General features: G+C 32.1%; 1 protein-coding gene across 3 annotated transcripts in view; it reads left to right on the forward strand.

The window, feature by feature from the left end:
- The window catches only part of Tdrd3 (tudor domain containing 3), a 116771-nt gene that overhangs the window by 56660 nt on the left and 40568 nt on the right, over positions 1–19543 (forward strand). For all 3 annotated transcript variants that reach the window (XR_013092858.2, XM_076872088.2, XM_076872089.1), the window contains exons 8-10: positions 4824–4964; positions 5421–5577; positions 6916–7041. Coding sequence is in view for 2 of the 3 variants with exons in the window: in XM_076872088.2 (XP_076728203.1) it covers positions 4824–4964; positions 5421–5577; positions 6916–7041 (424 nt within the window). In the remaining variant the exon portion in view is untranslated. The remainder of the gene's footprint in view (positions 1–4823; positions 4965–5420; positions 5578–6915; positions 7042–19543) is intronic.

A 19543-nucleotide genomic window follows, 5' to 3' on the forward strand; every position in this document is an offset into this window, starting at 1 on the left:
TTTGGGTTATATGTGTTTTTACACACACACACACACACACACACACACATATTCACACTCCATTTTACACTATTGTTAGCCAAAGGTTCTATTTTAATTATTTTGAATTTATTGCTTATTTGGAATGGGTATTTGATTAGTCTTTGATAAGAAATTTAAGTTCTTGAGTTAGTTGCTTAGACTTTTCTTACCAATGAGTTAGAATAGTTTCCTTTATTCCAAAACCCTAATAAAGCTTAGCTAACGATTGCTTTCATCTATTTAATTCCACATTTTAAGTAGAAGACTTGTTGAAATATAGTTTTTTTCCTGCAGTGTCTTTCTAATCATCAGTCTAGAGTAGGAGCCAAAACATAAGCTCTGGAATCAGACATCTTGGAAGTATATATTGCTCATGATCTTTTTTTTTTTGGGGGGGGGGTTGTATAGTAATTCTTTATTTAATTTTCCAAGAAACCACCATAATGCTTTCTACAATAATGTACCATTTCATATTGCCACCAATAGCACACAGAATTTCCATATTCTCCACACTTTTGATGACACTTATTTTCTGTTCTTTTTATTTTTTTATTTTTTATTTTTTATTTATTTTTTTATTGGTTGTTCAAAACATTACAAAGCTCTTGACATATTGCTCATAATCTTAAATGGAGCTTTTTGTACCCCAACTCTCATCATCTGTGAAAATCAGGAACAGTAGTATTACCTACTTCATATAGTTACTGTGGGAGTTAAAATTAACAATTTCTAAGACATTTAGAACAGTTGCTACTACTTGGACCAGATCCTGACATTTTGTTGTTCAAAGCTCTAAATAAACATGGCTGTTGCTATTCTTTTTTATGCACTGTTTTCTGAAGTACCTTTTTTAAAAAAATTAACATTTCTTAAATTAATATTTCACTTAATTTATATGAAATATATTTATTTTTTCCAGAAGATATTAAAATTATGGAGTTTCACAAAAAGATACTAGAAACTAAATAGATGTTCCTTAATGATTATGAGCAACTTTTTTTATAGCTGGCTTTTTATTGGAGCATAGTTTTTTTTGTTGTTGTTTGTTTGTTTGTGTATTTACTTTTTTTTTTTTTTGAGAGAGAGAGAGAATTTTAATATTTATTTTTTATTTTTCTGCGGACACAACATCTTTGATTGTATGTGGTGCTGAGGATCAAACCCGGCCCACACGCATGCTAGGCAAGCGCGCTACTGCTTGAGCCACATCCCCAGCCCAGTTCACATGTTTTAATTGCTTCATTTTTTAGGCCTAATTGATAACATATTTTCTCCACAAATTCTTGGTAATTGATCATATTTTTTAAGAACTAAAACAGACTTCAGAACTTCTTAATTTACATATGAGAGAGTTAGTGGAGGCTTAAAACTAACCAATTAGCAAGTTGCCCAAGGTTACCCAGTAACAGTTCTAGGATTAATATATGCAAAACATAAAATCTGTATCATCAATAATATAAATATATCAAATATGTAAATTACATGCTGCAATTTTAAATATAGTAGAAGATTTGTAGGATGTAGGAGAATTAGCTGTGTAGTTGCTGAGGAAGAGTAATCCAGATAGAGGAGGGGCCACTGCAAAGACTATAAAGCAGGGACATGTGTTCAAGGAAAGCAAAGGAGATCATGGAAACAGTGAAGAGATGAGAAGTAAAAGAGACAAGAGAAAAAAAGGAGGTCAGCTTATGTGGCATGTTACAAACCATTGTAAAAACATTAGCCTTCATTCAGAGAGAAATGGGAGCTCTTTGAGGGGTTTGAGCACAATAATAGCATCTACTGACCTACATTTTAAAAGATTAATTCTGGCTGCTGTGTTTAGACTAGGTTGTAGAAGAGGAGGATTAGAATTAAGTAAGTCACATATTGAAGTAACCCAAGGAAAAAAAATGACAGTTTAGATGAAGAACATGTGTATATTGTGGTGCCTTTTAGACATGCATGTAGTAATGTTTAATAGACAGTGAGACAGAAGGCTATAGTTGAAAACAGCTTTGGAATAGATACATGCATTTCAGAGTTACTTTAGGCATGCAAATGATATTTAAAGTCATCAAGCCAAATGAGATCACCAAAGGAATGAGTGTTTATAGAGAATAGAAGAAGGTAAGAGCTCAGTAGCATTTCAGTCTTAGAATTTGGATGGAAGAAGCTGAACCAGCCAAGCTGTGATCAGTAATGGATATACAAAATTACATATAAGAGGTTGTGAGGGGAAGGGGAAAATAAACAAGGAGGGAAATGAATTACAGTGGATGGGGTAGAGAGAGAAGATGGGAGGGGAGGGGAGGGGAGGGAGGATAGTAGAGGATAGGAAAGGTAGCAGAATACAACAGTTACTAATAGGGCATTATGTAAAAATGTGGATGTGTAACCGATGTGATTCTGCAATCTGTATTTGGGGTAAAAATGGGAGTTCATAATCCACTTGAATCTAATATATGTAATATGAGATGTCAAGAGCTTTGTAATATTTTGAACAACCAATAAAAAAAAATAAATAAAAAAGAAAAAAAAAAAGAAGAGAATGCAGAAAATGTATCATGGAGAAAGGAGTGAGGAACCTGTCAAGGACAAGTGAAAAGTCTTGTGACTAGTGGTGGAGATTTATTCATCCCCTCTAGTTCCTCTTGTTGTAATGAAAACGTGTGGGTTCTTCAATGATTATTTCAGTTTTTTAAGTATAAAATGAAGCAAGACAACAGTAACAATGAGGGGAAAAGGTGTTGGAGGATTGAGAAGTGAGGAAAACATTTAAGAGAGTGGTTTAAAATGTGAGAACAGATGGGTTAGGGAAATATACAGTAAAATTGCTAGGTATTTTTAATAGCCCCCTTGAACTTCACAGTTATGATGATTCCACGTATACTTCACTCACATATTGTGAACAGATGATGTGGTTCATAAAAGGCAATACCAGTTACATGATAGGTAATGTTTAAGTTGTGACAGTTCTAGATACTTTTATGTGTTTTGATTAAGAGCCATTTTAAAGCAGCAAAAATATCCGATTCTGAAAGTGCTGTTTATCCTATTCCTTAATTCATAAAATGGAAATAAAATAATAAGGAAATGTGTCTAGAAATTGGGGCTATTTCATTGTCAAAAAGAAAAAGCACTTTTGGAGTTACAGAACATAAATTCCAGAAGTGTATTTAATTTGGAAGAGGTCAGCCTCCAGACTTTTCAGGTAACTATGTTCTAGATATGATCCAAAATAGTAATTACTATCTGTTATTGAGTGTTTTCCCTGTGCCTGTTACAGAGATATCACTTCCTATTGATGGTGTTATTTAATCCTCTCAAGGTAGTTTTTCTCATTGCTCTTTTAAGAATGGAAAACCTGAGGCTCAGTGGAAAGTGATTTGCCTGAGGACAGTAGATAATAGGTGACTGAGCGAAGATTAGCATAAGCCTTGTCTAGCTAGTCCAAAGCCTGTGTACTTAAGTGTATTAAATCGTCTCCTATCTCTAACCTTTGTATCCCATTAATATAACCCCGTATTATTCTTTGCATTCAAACAAGTAATGGCTATCAAGGTATTTCAATTTTTTTTTTTGGAATGCTGTCTCTCCATGTTGCCCAGGCTGGTCTTAAAAAAACTCATGGGTTTAAGTAATTCTTTTGCCTCAGTAGCTGGGATTATAGGTGTGTGCTACCATACCTGCCTTCAGTTTTGTTGGAATTTCACAACCCAAAAATTGAATAAATCAGTTAATGTTTTTGGTCTTTGAATATATAATTTTAATTTTGATTTGAATTCAACTTAAATATTGTGGGGTAGCAACTACTCAATGGAGATATTTATTAGTCTTTTAATGTTCATTTAACATGATATTTTTGTTTTTCTGGTTCTACTTTTTTATGATTCAAGGTAATTTCCTAGTGTTGCATATACTTATATCTGAAATATTTTATTATTATAATCATTTTAAGTTTAAAATGATCATTAAATTGATCATTATCTCTAATAAAATATCTAGTAAAATGTTTTAACTTACTCAATTTATGCTAAAGCTGTCAGAGCTTTAAAATATTATGTAACCATATATTTAATTTGCTGTTACATAAGTGTGAATGCTATGCATGAATTTGTATCTTTCCAAAACAAAGTTCTTTACGGTTATCTCTTTATATGTTTTGAAAAGAAAAAAATTGGATTAAAGTTTCAAATTTAATTATAAGTTTTTCAAGTAAGTGAGAGAAAATAAGGAATATAGATCTAAAAGTTTTTTAAATGTACTTGGTAAGAAATAACATAGGATTAATGTAGATAATAAATTAGTAGTTTTAATACAGTGTTCAAATTTATTTTTGTTTACTTTCTGCCACTATAGAATCATATTCCTAGACCATGGACATAATGTGACTGATTCTTACACAGGTTTAAAATCTTGCTAAGTATAGCTTTGCCTTGTAGGTGGATTTAGAAACCAGTTCCAATTTTATCAGTCATAAATTTTATCCTAGAATCATTTGACATCTAATCTTTATAATGCTTATTTTATTTTCTTTTATATTGTTGTATAGTTAAGTTTATTTCCTTGGAGAGACTGAAAGATTTTAAAACTGTAAATGTTGTGTTGCCTGACTTGTGAGATGAAAAGATGGCTAATACTTGTCTGTGACTTGTGCTGTTTGAAAAGAACAAGCTGTTTCACTTTTCCATGTAAAACGTAATTAAGAAACTTTTAATTACTTAATTTCACCAGACTTTTTTTTAGTAGTGACTTAGGTTTTAAGGCTATTTTTAAATGCTGTTTACTTACACCTCTTTTATGTTTCTCTTATCCTAAAGACCAAGACATTTGGAGGAGGTGGTGGTAGTGCCAGAAGTAATCTCAATATGAGTGCTGTTGGTAACCGAAACAGGGAAGTTTTACAAAAAGAAAAGTCAGCCAAATCAGAGGGGAAACATGAGGGTGTCTACAGAGAACTGGTAAGACTAAAGAATCAACCACAAAATTAATATTTGTTAAAAAATACCCGTGATCTGTCTTTGAGTTTTTAGAAAGGTGCTATATAAATTATATTTCTTTTTTTGATGGAGAACTATCAAAAATTTTTCATTTTTTTACCATAAAAAATATTCACTGAGTAGTTTTCTCTTCATTATATTATTTTCAAACATCTTATTTTAATATAAAAATTTTTTTTCTTAGTTTTGCATTTGCAATGGAACTTGCTAAGTTAGAGAGTACTCAAGGCATAATACATTTTATACAGATTCTTCTTGACTATTAGCATGAATAAATAGCAAGTGAATGTTACATTAGTATATTATTTTCCATAAATATGAGATGTAATTTTGAGTTAAACAACAGTAAATAATTAAAAATATATACCTCACTTTATTTACTGACTGTCAGCACAGCTTTCTCTTTACTCTTTATAGGTTGATGAAAAGGCACTGAAGCACATAACAGAAATGGGCTTCAGTAAGGAAGCATCGAGGCAAGCTCTTATGGATAATGGCAACAACTTAGAGGCAGCATTGAATGTACTTCTTAACGGCAATAAACAGAAACCTATTACGGGTCCACCTCTAAGAGGTATAACTTAACAGGCAATGTGCCAGATATTATTGCTGGCTTTTAGAGTAATATATTTTATCAAAAGAGGCTGAGTTTTATCACTGTGAGGACTGTAACTTTATGTAGCATGGTGAATTGCGAATTGTGAGCTTGGAACCATAGATATGTTTGCAGGTTATTTTGAGTCTCTCTGTCCTTATATAAAGTATGTCTAATGGTACCTTATTTAATAGGGTTAGTATGAGCAGCAGAGAAAATATGACATTGAGTGACTAATTCTATTAATTATTTCTAGAACTGTGCCACTTATATAAATGACAACAGTTTGTACACGGTTTAAAATTAAGAAGAAAATAAATTTTATTTGGTGGTGTTCTTTAATTATTGCATGGTCAAAGGTATTAGGTAATTTTTCAAGTCTCATTCCTTTATTTTAAAAACAAGGAATTTTACTCAGGTATAAAGAAGAATGAAATTGTCATTTGCTGGTAGATGGATGGAACTGGAGAACATTATGCTAAATAAAATAAGCCATTCTCAGAAAGCCAAGGGTTGAATGTTTTATATGAGGAAGCCAGAGAGAAAAATAATTTTTAAAAGTGGGGAAGTTGGGGTATCTTAGGAAAATAGGAAACCGTAGAGTAGAGGAAGGAAGGGAATCTGGAATTAATAGGGAATGAAATCTACCAAATTTTACTGTGTCCATGTCCAAATTTACCAAAGTTAATCCCATATATTTATAATTATATAATGTAGGTAACTATACAAAAATTAAAATATTAATAACAGAAGAGAGACTAGTATAGCAGAGCAAGAGGGAAAGAGAAGGTACTGGGAAATGAGATTGATCAAATTATATGCATGTTTGAATATAATGATGAATTCTATTATAATTTTTTCTTTTAAAGATAATATATAAGCAAATTTAAATTTGTGGATAACTCATTTAGGGGATTAACCCATTAAATTAAAAGTTCTCAATTCTGTTAACATAATAATTATTTAAAAGTTGCCATAAGTGTTATATTTGTTGTGAGTAATTTTTATAGATGTTCTGTATCTGGGACAATGGGACAAAATTGGTTGAATGTACTATTTAATATAATCATTTAAAAGTTTTCTTATTATTAAAAGAATATACGGAAAAATAATGAAAAGAAATATATGTAACATCCTGCTTGAAATGATTGCTGATTGTATTTTAATGCTTTTTCCTCCTTCCATTTTTCCATATAGAATATATATAAATACACACACACACACACACACACATACACACACACATATATATATATATATATATATATATATATATGTATGTGTGTATGTCTGTCTGTCTTACTTTTAAATCTTAAGGTCGAGGAAAAGGAAGGGGTCGAATAAGATCTGAAGATGAAGAAGACCTAGGAAATGCAAGGCCATCAGCACCAAGCACGTTATTTGATTTCCTGGAATCTAAAATGGGGACTTTGAATGTGGAAGGTAGGCTAACTTGAAGTAGATTCCTTTTTTAAAAATAGATTTCTTTTTAAAGATAATACTTTATTTAGAATTATACAAAAATATTTAATAAAGCAGCTGATGATAAGAACATCTATTCTGAGTGTTTAGAAATTTATTTAGTGCATTTCCTGGTTGACAAAAGCACAGAAGAAAATTTTGTTACATTGTGAAAAAAATACATGGCACCTTATTTGGCCCTCTAATTGTATGATAAATAATTGTACCAACAACTTCTCTCAACTTTACTCCTATTAGATAGCAGATTTAGCCGTGTAGACAAATTGTTATTTTGGAAAACTATTATTACATATTCTTATGTATTTTATTTTGATTGTGAGATTAGTCTGTCTTCTTTTTCTGCATGATACATGTTCTGTAAAAATGTTGAGACTGAGAGAATATGCTTTCACAATATTGAATTCTAATTATGATATAGTTCAGTGAATAACATAAATACTCAAGAAAGTAAGTATGTTAAATGTGTATCATTTTTTCCTAAGAGTGGAATATGATAAATATTTTCCAAAGAGTAAGTTTTAAAAATATGATTCCAAAATAATAGGGAGATATCCTTTTAAATATAGTTTCTCTTTTTGAATTATATTTTAAATCTAACCAAATAAACTTTGAGGTAATGTGGATTGTTTGTTTGTTTGTTTGTTGTTTTTGTTTTACAGATTTGGAGTATTCAGGTTTCATGAAACTGGAAGCTGTTTTGCTAGATTATATAGAAAAATCCACATTGTTTGAAAAGCAAATGTTTAGTATAGAGGAAAACTATAAGCAGTAATGGAAAAAAAAGTATTTTCTTGGTTTTAAAGCATGAAATAGTTTCTGTTGCTGTATAATGAATTACCCCAAAGTCAGCTTTTTAAAAAAATGCAAATTTATTATCATAGTTTATGTGTGTCAAGGTTATGATCTAGCCTTAGGCCCAAGGTCCTCTTACAGGCTCACTAATTGTTAGCAGAATTCAAAAACTGAATTCTCTTTTGGCTTTCAGAAGACAGCTTTCAGCTCCTACAAGCTGCCCCTCAAGTTGTTGCCACATGGATCATAACACAGGCAATAGTCATGGTATTTACTTCTCAAAAGCCAGTAGGAGAATTTCTGCTGCTTTTTCACATCTCTCTCACTTCTGACTGTGATTTCTTGATATTCTTGTCCCAACCTCTTTTTGTACAATTCTATTCAGATCTTCTTTCCTTTCATCTTCCTGTCCCCCTACACTTCCTTTTGACTGTTACAGTATCTACTAAATCATAGTGAGTTTAAGATTGATAGTTGTAACTCATCTATGACTTATAATAGTTGTTTTTGACTGGCTGGGTTACAAACATGTCAAACCACAATTGATTCTTATATTTAAAACAACTTCCACTAAGCCCTTATATTTTTTCATTTTCTTTTTCTTTTGTTTTTTCATTTACACTAAAGATAAAATCCTTTTAAATAAATATCTCTTTGTGCCTTTAGTTTGTGAGTTGTCATCTCGCAAACTAGACAGTACGTTTTCTGGCATATTTATAACCTATATTAATCTTTAATCTTTTATTTCAGAAGTTTATTTTACAAAATAAGATCTAGTAGTTTTTTGTTTTTATTTTTAATACTTTATAATCAAGCACTATGGAATACTGCTTGGTTTGCTATTTCATTATTTTTAAATATTTGTCTGACCTGAAACTAATTCTGTCAGTAGCTGCTTTTCTGACCCTTTTATTTTTTAAGATGACATCACATGGAAAAGATTCGTGACAACTCACAGAAGTACAAACAGCTGTGCAATAAATTTATAAGTTTATAGATGGAAGGTGGTCATACTTGTAGATGATTTTTTTTTTTAGAGAGAGAGAATTTTTTTTTTTAATATTTATTTTTTAGATTTTGGCGGACACAACATCTTTGTTTTGTATGTGGTGCTGAGGATTGAACCCGGGCTGCACGCATGCCAAGTGAGCGTGCTACCGCTTGAGCCACATCCCCAGCCCCTGTAGATGATTTTTTTATTCTCTTGGTCTTGTCTTCATGGTTACGATAAAGGTGACAAGATTGATGGGAAAACTTTGCACGTCATCACCCTTAAAGTATCTTTGCCAAGTTTTATTCTGTTACTCTTTTTTTTTTTTTTTGCTAACCTACTCATACTACTAATTCACCACATTCTTAGGTAAATTTTGGTTATAGTAAAAAAAAAAAAATAGTTGACACAAGGTACTCAATTGAATTTTCAACACATTTTAAGATCTCATGGAATTGAAGCCTGAAATATACTGCTAGTTTTATAAAAATTGAATCTCCACTTTTTTTTTTTTTCTCAGAATTTGGTCATTGTTCCGTAAATCTTATATTCTAAAATTAACTCTTCATTGATAGTATGAAATGTTGGAGATTTTCTCAGGAAAATTTAGGAAGCTTTTCAGGGCAATTGTCATAATTTTAAATGGTTAAATGCCTTATAAACAGTTAATGAAGAGAATTATGATCTTGTAATTGATATATGTTCATATCATCAACATCATCATTTGCATCTATTATAGAAATTGACATTATAAAGAAGTAGTTGTGATTCAGTGATACATATATGTGAGGATTCAAAATTATTTTTCTAATAAAATTGAAAATTGAACTTTTCTTCTTTGTGTCATATCAGTCCAAACTTTCAGATGATTGTTTAATTTGGGATCCCTAGAAGACACAATTTTGCTTAGTAAGCTTTTACCTAGATGATTGTGTCATATAGCTTGAACATATTTAATTCAAAAGTATAAAATCTGAAATGCTGAAAAATCTGAATCTTTTGAGTGCCAACATAATGCCACAAGTGGAAAATTCTGTATCTGACCTCATGTGACAGGTCACAGTTAAAATGTAGGTGTGATAAAAGTATTGTATAAAATCACTACTGTGTAATCCCAGTTCTTTCAGAAGCTGAAGCAGGAAGCGTCCAATTTCAAGGCCAGCCTTGACAACTCAAGAAAGACCTTGTCTCAATATAAAAAGGGTTGGAGATGTAGCTCAGTGATTAAATGCCCTAGGTTCAATTTTCAGTATTTCAATACATGAATAAATAACTGTAACCTGAATATATAAGGTGTATATGAAACGTAAGATTTTTTAAATTGAGTAAGGTTTTGAGTAGCATGATAAAATATCACACCATACCTTTCCATCCTATGTAGGAAACACATTATTCCCTTGTCCAATGTGTACATGGTACCTGTGCTAGTCCCTTAGAAGCCATCTCAGTCATCAGATCTGCTGTTGCAGGATCACAGGGCTTGTGTTCAAGTACCACTTATTTTACTTAATAATGGCCCCAAAGTACAAGAGTAGTGACACTGGCAATTTTAATATAGCTTATTTCCAAAAGTGTTTTATTATTATTAGTGACTACTCTTAATCTCTTACTGTGACTAATTTATAAATTTAACTTGTATAGGAAAGAACATGGTGTAAATATAGTATTTTCTATGGTTTCAGGCATCCACTGAGGATATTGAAACATATCCCCTGTGGATCAGGAGGACTGTAGTAGAAAAGAACACTTCTGAGTTATTTCTTTTCCTTCTGTGGTTTCAAACTTGCCATCTGGTTTATTTTTTGTAATTGAAGTCTGTAAGAAATAACCAACACTTTCCATTGTCCTGACATTTTCATAATTTTTATACCAGGTTTTCTAAAGCATTAACTACCTTAGTTAGGTGATTTAAGTTCCAAGACAGTAGACTAACAGGATGCCAGCTTCCTGTTAGGACATGCCACTAAGTTTGATTGACATTATATTAAGTGATGGTAGTATTGAGAATAATCCCTGAAAATTGACCTCGTCTAAAATTGTCTTTAAAAAAAACATACGAATGAAAAGACTGTGTCCTGCTATTGGTATTTTGCTTTAAAATTTATCATAGTGTATTTCAACATTGTAAATACATATAAAAATGTATTTAATAATTTAAGTACCATACTTAATTGCCTAGGAATTTGTGATTTATAAGATACTGATTTTAGGAATCTTAATTATTCTGAATGTATTGTAAATGTTGATATTTTCTTAGACTAGTAATGTATCTAGCACTAATCTATAAATATCTTTAACGTTTACTAGAGGCTACTCCAAAGGCTTTAGTTTTACAAAATTAATCTCTATCAGGTGTCGTGAAAAGAGGCTGTATAGTTTTTTGTTTTTTGTTTTTTTTTTTTTTTTTTTTTTGCAGTACTTGGGTTTGAACTAAATCTTTGAGTTACATCTCCACATCTCCAGCCCCACCTGCCTTTTTTTTTTTTGGAGACAGGATCTTGCTAAACTGCACAGGCTGACTTTGAATTTAACAATCCTCCTGTCTCAGCCTCCCAAGTTGTTGGAATTACAGGTGTGCACCACCCTGCCTAGCTTATGTAGATTCTTTGTGTTCCTTTCAGCTCACAGTCTTATTAGCATACTATTAGAGACACTCTTAAATTCAAAATGGTCCAGATATACTTTGTTTTGAAGTTTTGAAATTTTCTGGGTAGATGCCATAGCTAATACAATTGAACACTAGTGACCTAAAGAAGCTTACTATTATAGGGATTGCATATTAAATCCAAATTTTAAATTGTTTTATTTTATGGCACGTGATATGTAATTAATTTTCTTTGGTATTTAGTTCAGTGAGAGATGGCATATTGCTTGTCTCAGAATATTAGAGTACATGAGCCTATTTTTCATTTTGCCATTCTTCTATTTTCCTCAATTTATTGTTCATTCCTTTAAACATTTACTAAACATAAATTAAAATATTAGTTACAATTTATTGAGCTTCTACTCTGGCAGGAACTATGGTAGATGCTTTGCATATTATTAATTCATTTAATCATATGAAATGCAAAATACATATTGTTATTTCCATTTGATAAACAAGCAGGCTTGAAGAAAGAAAATGTAATAAGAGCTCAAGAACTGGGATTTGGATCCTGTCTTGTCTTTTTCCCAATTCAAAACTCTTTCTACCATGCTGCATATCTTTTAAGATGTTCAAGCTGTGTATAGCACACCACTGATTGTAGACTTAAAAAAATAGTATGGTTAGAGGATAAGCTGGAGAATACCAGTAGATGAAATGCAGTATAAACATTGAGATGTTTGTTTTGAAAGACTAGTAAAGAATAACATTTAATATAGCACAACAGGACTGTGATTGTAGCTCAGTGGTAGAGCACTTGCCTTGCACATGTGAGCCACTAGATTCAATCCTCAGCACCACATAAAAATAAATAAATAAAATAAAGGTATTATGTCCATCTACCAAAAACTAAAAACATTTAAAAATATATGTATAGCAAGACAGTTTGATTGTATGGGTTTGGGGAGATGGGTTATTGCTCTTCTTGCCTCCCCCACAATATTTTTTAAAAGATTTTATTCTATTTTTATAATACATGGATTATAATAATGTTTTCTAAAACATTATCATAATAATAAACTAAACACATATTTTACATGTATTTGTTAAAAATGAGAAATAGTCCATGGTTTCTATGAAATAGAAAACATTATCATAATAATAAACTAAACACATATTTTACATGTATTTGTTAAAAATGAGAAATAGTCCATAGCATTTCTATTCTTTCTAATCTCAGAATCATATAGAATATATTTATAGAGGAAATGATTTTTATAGAGAAACAAACTATATAAATTTTGAACAGATAAAACAAATTTTTAGAGCCAAGCATTCTGTGTAATCATAGTATATGTATTAACTAAAGATATTTTATATAAAAGTCCTGATTTGTATAACTGAAAAAAATTAGTTGGGAATTTTTGGAAAAAAGTATAAACTGGTTTAAATATAGACATTACAATATTAGTGTTCTGTTTCTGCTTTAATTTATATACTAATCAGTTCATATCATCTTTTTGTAATAAATATCTAATGATTTGTTTTTGTTTGATTCTTAGAGGATTTTAGTTATTCTCCTTAGAACAGCTTAGAAGTCAGTAGATAAGCAGGTATAGGGGTACTATGACTTCTTAATAAATAGTATTCTGGCCCATAAATGAACATTCCTTTGGTATTTCTTTTTAAGAATCTCCTTTATTTTCATTTTTTTGCCTCTTGAAAATGACTTAAAATTTTCACTAGCATAGTTTGGCTTCGTAATTGTAAGAGATTTTTGTCTAGCTATAGTTTAGTGTGACATTTACAAGAACATGTATGTACAGAATAATACTGAATTTAAGTCATCATACTCATCACCATAGAAAATGTTAATCAACTTGGAGGAAAAGATCTCAAAAGTTACATTTAGTTTTTTGTAAGTGGCTGATGCTTATTATGGCAGTTTCAGTTGTTCTAATACTTCATCCCTTCAGTTTTTACAAATGTGATAAATAAATGATGATGCTTTAGGTTTACTTATAATTTTAATGCCCTATTTATCAACAGGGAACCTTGCCTCGCTTGCCTAAATCCACCATTGTACCATTGAACAGTTGGTATGAAGGAGAGAAGGCATTAATGATAGTAGCATGGGGATGATAGTAAATTAACAGTGATACATTTAATTTAATAATCCTTATGTTATTTTATACCCAAGGTATGCTAGAAAGTTGAAAATACCCAATTTCAGAAGAGTTATATAAGAAAGAAATGTGACTGATGTGCTGAAGTATAGTATTAGATAGAAGGAAGAAAATAAGGATTTTAGAGCAACAAGAATTAAAATGGGCTCCACAAAGCCATGTCTTCATCTTCTGCATTAAATCTTCTCTCTAGGGAAAAAAAATCATTAGGGGTTGCACACATACTGCTTTTCTCTTGAAGTTGTTAAGAAAACACAGGGAATAATAATAAAAAAATTTTCCCACAGTATGACAGTAATTATAAAAATCTTTATTTTGCAAAATTGCTTTTTTCTTCATAAAAGCCATGTTTATTCACTCTAGAAAATACTGAAAAGTACTCATTTATCCCTTCCACAATATTATTTGGGGACTTACCAGGAGCCAGTTACTGTGTTGGAAGAGAGATACTGATAAACAAAATAGGTCAGAGATTTTTAAAATGTAGCATAACAAAGGCTAGAACAGTTCTAAATTGTATGCTGCCCTGCTGATAGTATAGTAGCACAGAAGAAGGGTTTCTGACTCAGTGGTAGGGGTTGGGGAATATGGTTCTGTTAGAAAAGGTAATATCTAACCTGAGACCTGAGGAGAAACTGGAGAGAAGAGGCTTGGGACATGTCCAGGTGCTGTGTGGGCATGGATATGTGTATGTATGCTTGCGCACAGTGTGCACAACTAATAAATTGAAAATACTCAGAATAAGACTCATAACTTGCACCAGAAAACAAAACTCTGTTGTAGCGTAACTGTTGTTAACTGATGGAGAAAGGCAAAACTGTGGCTAGAAAAACCCTTTCTTTGAAAAGGACATTACAAATATTAAATTTTTTCTAATTGTAATAGCATGTTTATGGTATGAAATTTAATATGTTTACAGAAAAGGAAAAGGAGAAGAGTCACCTAAGTTACCCAACCAGATGTAGTCCTAGAGCTTTGTCCAACTAGTGCTTCTTTTTTCCCTTGGCAAAAATAATATTTTTATGGTAATCCTAACCTGAGTTCCAGAATAGTGAAGATAACTCATAGTTATTAATGATTTAATGTTAGTAGAATAATGGTGGTTTTGCTTGAAGATAGGTATGTGAGAGGGTAATAGCTGGGCTTGGAACCTGAATGGATGGTCAGTCCCTGCTCTACCTTGTGCTAGTGGTCTTATGGGGCAGACCTCTCAGAAAACATACCAAGTCCATTTGTCCTAATGGGAGAGTCTTTATTTAGCCTGCCGGCTGGTGACTGCTCCCCACAGAACCCATAACTCATAACTGTCTTTGCAAGGAACAGCCTTGAGCCTGAACATTTCAGGATCTTTAAAGGCAAAAACCACATCCAGGTTGACATAGCTGCAAACAAGCAGGGGTACAGAAACTGAATTGAGCAGTTAGCAAAACAATGCAGTGGGTACATTGGTATTTCCCACAGGACTTTCCAGGTTGACATAGCATCAAGCAAGCAGAAGGGAAGTGTCACCTAAGTTACCCAACCAGATATAGTCCTAGAGGACTAGTTGTACTAGTTGAGTACAAGTTAGAGAATGGTTACTAACGTCTAGACAATCAATCTCTGACAGAGTCATTGCCCAAGAAAAATGGGAACCAAAGAGAGAACAATTTTACATTGTATAAGAATTGCCATTTTGTGTTGCCAAACATGCTATACTAAGCAACTATTGATAGGTACAGAGGCAGAGTGTTCCCATGGGAGAAGCATTTCTTATATGACATGGAGTCTCAGGGTAAAATGGAGCCTGTATGGTCATTGCCCATGTAGCCTGGCCCATAACAGTTTGTGACCTTGGCCAAAGCCTCCTCAATGTCCTTATCTGTAAAATGGGGGTATTATTGTGTCCTAAAGTAAGCTCGCCCTTCCTTCCTTCCTTCCTTCCTTCCTTCCTTCCTTCCTTCCTTCCTTCCTCCCTCCCTCCCTCTCTCTTTTTTTTTTTTTTTTGTATTATGGGAACGCACCTTGGATTTACATGCATTTTGAGCATGGTGGGAGGGGGCATCTTTGCACTTGTTTTGTTGCTGAATGTTGCACTATGTCTTAGAGTTCTCATGATTTGTTTATTTATAGTTGGAATTATCTGCTTTATGACCCCTAGTTTTTAAATTTACTTTTCTCTCTCATGGTGGTTTTAAATACTAAAAAACTTAATTTTTTTGACCATAAAGTATAAGAAATATGTTTATTTTAAACTTAGTCTTCTGTTTAATGTGTGCCATAGTTGTGAAAGAATTTGAGAACAAAAAACAACAGTATATCTTTGATTAATTGATCAAAGAAAATTGTCATGTGAGATTAAAAATAAACTAGTGTTAGTTTATGTGTGATCATTGTTTCTTGGATTTGGTATTTTTATTAGAGTAAGTGAATATCAATTTGGGGATATTAGAATACATGGTATTTTCCCTTTGAAATTAATTGTTAATGATGATTATATTTTCATTTAGAATTCATGAAGCAGGTTACTAGCCTAGGACCTTTGTATGTATTATTCCCTCCTCTTGGGCTACTTAAGTTTCCCTTCTTTCATAGCATTCTCATTTTTTAAAAAAATTTTCTTTTAGTTGTTAACAGACTTTATCTATCTATCTACTTATTTATTTATTTCCTGTGTGCTGAGGATCAAACCCAGGGCCTCACACATGCCAGACAAGCACTCTACCACTGAGCCACAACTCCAGCCCTTTCTTCTCATTATTTAGGGCTCAACTGGAAACATCACTGCTTCAGAGAGATTTTTTTTCTACTACATTGGTATAACCTGTCAATTTTATCTTAGTAGCCTGTGTAGTTCCTTCATATATTTTGTCAGTTTTAAGCTATGATGTTCTGTTTATATATTTGCTATCTGCCTCTTCCCAATATAACTGAAGTACCACAGAATAGGGGGTATAGTTCCTTAGCCTATTGCTTCATAAATAGTGACTTAGGAGAGTGTTGACCCATCTTTAGTCAGTGTCCACTAACTAAAAGGAGTAACTGAGAGAAGGAAAGAGAGAAATAATCTTTCTTATTGTACAGGGCCACACAGCTGCTCAGAGGGAGCACTAGGATTTAATTCTAGTGGTCGTTTTACTTCCAACTACCCTCATGCACCCTTCAGAAAGTAATTTTACATATTTTTTTCAAATTGAGTCTTCACCATAATCCTGTGGTATAGGTATCATTATCTACACATTATAGATGAGGAAACTAGAGTTTTTGTGCTGTTGTCAAAGACTCATTATTAGGAAGTAGGAGGGCAGTTTATTTGGTTTTAAGCTCAGTGTTCTCTAGAGTAAGTCAGAGATGGTTTTTTATAAGCTTACTTTTCTTTTACATAGTACCAGGCTTTCCCTGCAATCATTTGAACTCTGTCTAAATGTACCCCAATGTGTTTTAATGCAGACCTCTTCTACAGAAGGCAGAAGACTACATTTTCTGTTTAATGTTGCACTCTTAGCTAAGCAGAAGTGATAGGGTTAAACAGGTAGTAATTGTGAACATAAAGGCTTTTTCTATTCTCAGTGTTTTTAGTAACTCTTTTACCAAATATTTACTGAGTGCCATGTGTTTGTCTGACTTGTGGCAAGTAAACACTGAAGCAAACAATACTGAATATACCTTCAGCTTGGCTGTCATGTAACAGTGTTTAAAAAATGTACTACTAAAAGAAATCAATGAGATACCCCTATGCATTCACTTGGAAAGATGCTGGGTTAGTAAGCCTCTCTGTGACAAATACTTTAGAAGAACAACTTAGAGGAGAAAAGATTTAATTTGGCTCATAGTTACAGAGATTTCAGTGCATTGTTGGCTGACTCCATTGCTTTGGGCTTGAAGCAAGATAGAATTTTATGGTGGAAGAGCACGATGAGGAAAAGTGTTCTCTTCATGGAGCCAGGAAACAGAAAGAGAGAAAGGGAGAGGCAGTTTGAGATAATAAGGCATTAAGGGCAAGACATATTCCCCAGGGGCACTCCCCCAGTGACCTACTTCCTCCAAGTATGTCCCACGTGCCTACAGTTTACACTACCTTCTGTGGTTCATTCAGTTATCAGTGGATTGATATTAATCCACTGAAGAGGTCCGAGCCCTTAAGATTCTATCCCCAAATGAGTCACCTCTGAATCCTGCTGTACTAGAAACCAATGCTTTAATGTGTGAGCTTTTGGGAGACATTCCATATCTGAACCATAACAGATACCCATGCTGTTATGGTTGATTTAAAAAGTACATTGCAGCCTATAAGATATAACATATTTACTTTTTTTTGTTTTTTAAAAAACTAAATATGCAGGATATATCTGTATGAACTGCATTTAAGAAAATAACTTCTGATACCATTAATAATGACTATATCTACAAGTGGGATTAGAAAGACATATTTCTTATGATAGGACTACAAGTAATTTTTAAATTTCTAAAAATTTCTTAGCATTTTTTATGCAGAAAAATTTTAAAGGTTGTATATATATACATATATATGTATATATATATTTAATCTGGAGAATGTTTCTAATATATTTAAGTGAATAACAATATTTGATTTTCTTTTTTGTTTGTCTCACCTCTGTCTTTTTTTTTCCCCCCAACTCTTCTTGATTTTCTGATGTATCTAAATTTTCTCTATACTATGACTTTTATAACATGGCAATGAAGGGGTTTTATTAAAGCATTCTTCCTGCTCTGCTTTCAACAAGAAAAAATAAACAAAAACTAAAGTTTAGGATTCTAAGTAAAGGAGGGAATTGTGGTAGTGCAAATTTGTAAATAAGGAAGTATCTTATAATCTAAATACCATTTTTTTATGGTTGCCATTAAGTTTATTTGCTTAATTGTGGTGCTAATGATCATAATTACCATAAAAACAATAGTTCATATTTATTGAAAGTTACTTTTATTGAAGCCAGATACAATTCTAAGAACTTTGTATGGAGAATACATATATATATATATATATATATATATATATATATATATGCATACACACACAAACACACACAGTTATTCTTCTAAAATATATACTTTGTTCTTATCCCCATCTTAAAGATGAGGTTCAGAAAAGTTAGTTATCTTGCCTAAGGTTTTAGAGCCTAGTAAATGACAGACCTATGGTAGATGCTATGCTATTTTTAAATGCCATTTTGTGAGCTTCTAAATACTAGCCCAACTGTAATGGGTTTTAATTTTTTTGCAGTTATTGAAAAGAAATTATTATTTTTAGGTCAGAATTCTGGTAGTTCTAGTATCCAAATTCATTTTTCAGCCTATCAAGGATTGTTAAAGAACATTGTAATTTCTGTATTTCCCCAAAATGAACAGATACAGGAGAAAAAATTGTAGCTAATATGTTGTTGGTTACATTCTGTTTTTTTTTTTGTCTGTTTATTTATTGGTTTGTTTCTTTTTCTTTTTCTGAGTAGGCAGCTTGACATATAGGAAAAATCTTGGCCTTTAGCTCCATTTAGATTTTACTTTAATTCTTGTTCAGCATTTTCTAATGCAAGTCTTTTATTGAGACACATTACTTTGTTTCTTCTCTTGTAAAATAATCCTAATAATAATGCCCTTTCAGGGTGGTTGTAAGGGGTACATGACATAAATTAGGCAAAAGATCTTTAATGTAGAAAAGTTTTACAAAATAGAAAAAACTGTGAAAATTCTCAGATCAATGTGATAAATATTTCTTAATGAGACCCTGTCTCAAAAATAAAAATAAAAAGGACTGGGTATGTAGCTCAGTGGTAAAGCACTCCTGGGTTTAATATGCAGTGCCAAAACAAAAGAAAAAGAATTGTTATCTGCATTGTTTATGGTGTAGGACAAAAGAAACATTGTTCACCAAAGACAAATCAATGTATTTGATAATAATGTTATAAGCATGCT

Source organism: Callospermophilus lateralis, chromosome 12, assembly GCF_048772815.1.
Source record: "Callospermophilus lateralis isolate mCalLat2 chromosome 12, mCalLat2.hap1, whole genome shotgun sequence".
Classification (NCBI taxonomy): Eukaryota; Metazoa; Chordata; class Mammalia; order Rodentia; family Sciuridae; genus Callospermophilus; species Callospermophilus lateralis.